Source organism: Penaeus vannamei, chromosome 29 (assembly GCF_042767895.1).
Source record: "Penaeus vannamei isolate JL-2024 chromosome 29, ASM4276789v1, whole genome shotgun sequence".
Taxonomy (NCBI): domain Eukaryota; kingdom Metazoa; phylum Arthropoda; class Malacostraca; order Decapoda; family Penaeidae; genus Penaeus; species Penaeus vannamei.
Genome location: NC_091577.1, coordinates 31,647,285 through 31,652,284, shown reverse-complemented (window position 1 = coordinate 31,652,284; position 5,000 = coordinate 31,647,285). Strand labels below are relative to the sequence as shown.

At 44.0% G+C, this 5,000-nt stretch overlaps 2 protein-coding genes across 2 annotated transcripts in view; one reads left to right on the top strand and one right to left on the bottom strand.

The window, feature by feature from the left end:
* The window catches only part of LOC113801957 (uncharacterized), a gene marked incomplete in the record, with an annotated part of 239,312 nt that overhangs the window by 138,996 nt on the left and 95,316 nt on the right, over positions 1–5,000 (top strand).
* On the bottom strand, positions 793–1,288 carry LOC138867340 (putative uncharacterized protein FLJ46204). The gene is made up of 2 exons (XM_070142473.1): positions 1,000–1,288; positions 793–917 (listed from the first exon to the last, which is right to left on the bottom strand). Exons 1-2 carry the CDS (start codon positions 1,286–1,288, stop codon positions 793–795), a joined length of 414 nt encoding a protein of 137 aa, XP_069998574.1.

Here is a 5,000-nt window from a genome sequence, read left to right as displayed (position 1 = left end):
CCATCCCCATCTTCTCGCTCTCCCTCCCCATTCTCCCTTCCTATCTCCCCTTCCTCATCCAACAAACCCATATTAAAGATGGGAGAAATACGACAAAGAGAGAAAGAGAAAGAGAGGAAGGAAAGAAGACCCAGTTTAAGAGAGAAAGAGAGTAATAAAGAAGGAAAGAAGACCCAATTTAAGAGAGAAAGAGAGGAAGAGAGAAGGAAAGAATACACCCAATTTAAGAGAGAAAGAGAGAGAGAGAGAGAGAGAGAGAGAGAGAGATACACCCAGAGAGAGAGAGAGAGAGAGAGAGAGAGAGAGAGAGAGAGAGAGACCCCCAATTTAAGAAAGAAAGAGAGAAGAGAGGAAGAGAGAAGGAAAGAAAACACCCAATTTAAGAGAGAAGGAGAGAAGACATACCAAGTGAAGGGAAAGTCTTAAGAAAGAGGGAAGGGGCGGAGAAGAGAGAGATTTTGTGGTCAGAAAAAATGAGAATGAAGGATTATAGGCTGTTGTGATAGAGGCTCCCCTTCTCCTTCTTTCTCCTTTCCCCTTCTCCGTCTTTCTCCTTCTCCGTCTTTCTCCTTCTCCTTCTCTCTCCTTCTTTCTCCTTCTCCGTCTTTCTCCTTCTTCTTTGCCCTTCTCCGTCTTTCCCCTTCTCCTTCTTTCCCCTTCTCCGTCTTTCTCCTTCGTCTTCCTTGTCCTTCTCCTTCTTTCTCCTTCTCCGTCTTTCTCCTTCTCCTTCTTTCCCCTTCTCCTTCTCTCGCTTCCTGTCTGTGCCTGGTCTGTGACTGTCTGAGTGGGTGTCTATGGCTGTGTCTGAGTTGGTTTATGTGTTGTGTCTGTGACTAAGTGGGTGTCTGTGTCTATGAATGTGTCTATGAATGTGTCTATGACTGTGTCTGTGAATACGTGGGTGTCTGTGGCTGTGTCTGTGTCTGAGTGGGTGTTTGTGTCTGTGGCTGTGTCTATGACTGAGTGGGTGTTTGTGTCTGTGGCTGTGTCTGTGACTACGTGGGTATCTGGGTGCTATTTCTATGTCTGAGTGGGTATCTGTGTCTGTGAATGTGTCTATGACTGTGTCTGTGAATACGTGGGTGTCTGTGGCTGTGTCTATAACTGTGTCTGTGAATACGTGGATGTCTGTGGCTGTGACTGAATGGGTGTCTGTCGCTGTGACTGTGTCTATGACTGTGTCTGTGAATACGTGGGTGTCTGTGGCTGTGTCTGTGTCTGGGTGTCTATGGCTCTTGTTATTGTTGCGTGTGGCTGTAGTTGTGTCTGAGTGAGTGTCTGTGTCCATTCTTATTGTCTCTTTGTGTGTGTACGTACATGTATATGAATATTTATGTATGTAAAGCACACGGTCCCTAACAAATAATTACGTATGTGTGTCCATAGGCAGATACTCTCATACACTCCTTTTCCTTCTTGTCCTCCTCCTCCTCCTCCTTCTCTTCCTTCTCATTCTCATTCTCCTCATCCTTCTTTTCCTCCTCCTTCTTCTACACCTTCTTCTTCTTCTTCTTCTTCTTCTTCTTCTTCTTCTTCTTCTTCTTCTTCTTCTTCTTCTTCTCCTCCTCCTCCTCCTCCTCCTCCTCCTCCTCCTTCTCCTTCCTCCTCCCACCTTTCCCAATTCCTCCTCCAACTCCTCCTCCTATTACTCCTCCTCCTCCTCCTCCTTCTCCTCCTCTTCTTCCTCTTCCCCCTCCATCCCCCTCCTCTCCCTCTTTTCCTCCCTCCTCCCCCCTTATCCTCCCTCCCCCCTCCATCCTCCATCCATCCATCCTCCTCCTCCTCCTGCCATTAGTCTCTCTAAATTCCATATCATTTTGTTGCAATTTATTGTTTATTGCAATGCCACAGGTGTGCTTGCAATTGCACTACTTCCTCACAAAAGTTTTCAAGGGAGAATAGGGAGATGATACAACAGAAATACGAGACTTTTTTTTTTTTACTGATTTTATTTATCTATTTGTTTTTGATATCTAATGATTAATTTATATTTTTGTTCAGTATTTAAAGTTTTTTTTTCTATTTTGTATTTTTTTTGTGTGTGTGAAAATACATATGTATATGTGTGTGTGAGTATATATATATATATATATATATATATATATATATATATATATATATATATATATATATATATATATATGTATATGTATATATATATAATATATATATATATATATATATATACATACATATGTATATATGTATGTATATGTGTATATATATATATATATATATATATATATATATATATATATATATATATATATATATATATATATATATATATATATATATGCTACTATTATTATCATTATTATTATTGTTATCATTAAACTTGGCAGTGTAATTGTACTTTCATTGGTTTTCCAGGAATTTTCTGTTTTTTTCTTTCTTTTTCTTTTTCTTTTTTATGTGAAAGTGTTTCTATTTATACGTTCAACGTAATTTCGTGGTTCATTCAGTATACGCCTCTGACACTTATATATACAGACATACTAACACACACACACACAGACACACACACACACACACACACACACACACACACACACACACACACACACACACACACACACACACACACACACACACACACACACACACGCACACACACGCACACACACACACACACACACACACACACACACACACACACACACACACACACACACACACACACACACACACACACACACACACACACACACACACACACACGCACAGTTAAAGAAGAACAACAACAAGGAGAAGAAGATGAAGGAGAAGAGAGAAAAAAAAAGAAGTAAGAAGAAGGAAAAGAGAGAAAAAAAAGAAGAAAGAGAAGTAGAAGTAAGAGGGAAGAAGAAGAAGAAGAAGAGAAAAAAAACGAAGAAAGAGAAGGAGAAGTAAGAAGAGAAGAAGAAGCAGAAGAAGAAAAATCAAAGGAAAGACAAGAAAGAAAAGAGAAAGACAAAGAAAGAGAGAACAAAAAAAACAAAAAAAAACAAAAACACACACACATAGAGGAATGTATTTTTTCCTTCTCCCTTTCCCGCAGCCATCTTGAAGTTGGGGGGAGGGGGGGGTCTCTCCAGCTGGTCTCGTGCGGTCGCCAAACTTCTTCTTTTTCCTCGGTTATCACAAGAAAAATAATTACGGTAAAAATACTTTCACTTTCCCCGCCGAAAAGAAAGCATTTTGGAAATGGCGTTGGTTTGTTTGTTTGTGTGAGGTGTTTGGGAGTGGGGGGGGGGGTTGAGAAGGGGGAGGAGTGGATGTGTGTGTGTGTATGTGTGTTTGTTTGTTTGTGTGTGTACGAGGGAGGGTGTTTGGGGGTGGGGGGGGGGGGGTTGAGTAGGGGGAGGGGTGGATATGTGTGTGTGTGTGTGTGTGTTTGTTTGTGTGTGTGTACGAGGGAAGGTGTTTGGGAGTGGGGGTGAGTAGGGGGAGGGGTGGATATGTGTGTGTGTGTGTGTGTGTGTGTTTGTTTGTTTGTGTGTGAGGGAAGGAAGGTGTTTGGGGAGTGGGGTGGGGGTGAGTAGGGGAGGGTGGATATGTGTGTGTGTGTGTGTGTTTGTTTGTTTGTGTGTGAGGGAAGGTGCTGGGGGCGGGGGTTGAGTAGGGGGAGGGGGTGGATGTGTGTGTGTGTGTGTGTGTTTGTTTGTTTGTGTGTTTGTTCGTACGTGTGTGTGAGCGTGTGTGTGTGATTATGTTTGTGCATGTGTCTGTTTGTTTGTGCGTGTGTTCGTACATGTGTGTGAGCGTGTGTGTGTGTTTATGATTGTGGATGTGTTTGTGTGTTTGTTTGTTTGTGCGTGTGTTCGTACGTGTGTGTGAGCGTGTGTGTGTGTGTTTATGTTTGTGCATGTGTTTGTGTGTTTGTTTGTGTGTGCGTGTGTGTGAATATTTGATCTGCATCTTCCTATGGTGTTTCTTCTAGTTTTCTTCTTTCCGGAAGTAAATGATAAAGATTAATATAAACAACCCGACAACACAAACAAACACAAAAAGGTAAGCAATAAAAAAGGAGAAAAGAGAACAAAGTAAAAAAAAAAAAAACAAGAATAAAAGATAATCCAAACATAAAACATAATCCCCAACGACAGGACCACATCCCCCCACCTCACCCCTCACCCCCACCTCCCCCCTCTACCCCTACCCTACCCCCCACCCCGCCGTGCAACCGCCTTCTCAAGAAACATAAACAAACAGCTATAAAATGGTAAGCCCCCTCCTCTTTTCCTCCCTCCCCTCCCTCTCTCTCCCCTCCCTCCTCCCCCCTCTCCCTATCCCTTCCACTCTTGTCCTTCCCCTCCCTTTCTCTCTTCGCACTGTCCTCTTTTCTCCCTCTCCTTCCCCCTCTGTTCTCCCTCCTCTCCCTGTCCATCTTTCTACCTTCCCTCCTCTTCTCCTTCTAGTTCTTTCCCCATCTCATTCTCTTTTCTTTCTCGTATCCTCCTTCATATATCCTTTTCGCCTCTTCTCTCTTCTGTTCCCTCTCCCTCCCTACTTCGCCCTCTTCCTCTTTCTCATCTCTCTATCCTCTACCTTTCTCTCCCTCCTCCTTCTCTCTACTCCTCTCCCTCTCCCCATCTCTTCCCCTCCCCTCCCTCCCCTTCCCACTCCCTCCCCATCCATTTCTTCCCTCTCCCTTCCTACTCTTTCCCCCTCTCCTCCCCCTCCTCTTCCCTCTCCCTCCCTCCACCCCCCCTTCCACTCCCTTTCCTCCCTCCCACCCTTTCCCCTCCTCCTTTCCCCCCTCTCCCCTCCCTCACTCCTCCCCCCACCCCACCCCCCACCACAACCACACCTCGGCTTCGCTGTAAGGGCGCCCATAAAACAGTATACAACGAAACAACCTGCACTTAAGTAAACACCTAGGGATAAAGGAGACGAATGGGAGATAGGCAGACGAAAGGAGAATAGGAGGAAAGTGGAAGAATAGGTGGATGAGAGGAAGAGGGAGAGCGAAGGAGGAAGGGAGGAAGGAGGAGGATAGCGAGAGAGAGAGAAAGAGA

Excerpts from the sequence above, each read along its gene's own strand:
- LOC138867340 (XM_070142473.1), bottom strand. The coding sequence starts at position 1,288 with ATGGACACAGACACTCACTCAGACACAACTACAGCCACACGCAACAAT. Across the intron at positions 918-999 it reads AATAGCACCCAGATACCCAC|ACACAGCCACAGACACCCAC; the intron begins GTAGTCACAGAC and ends ACTCAGACACAG.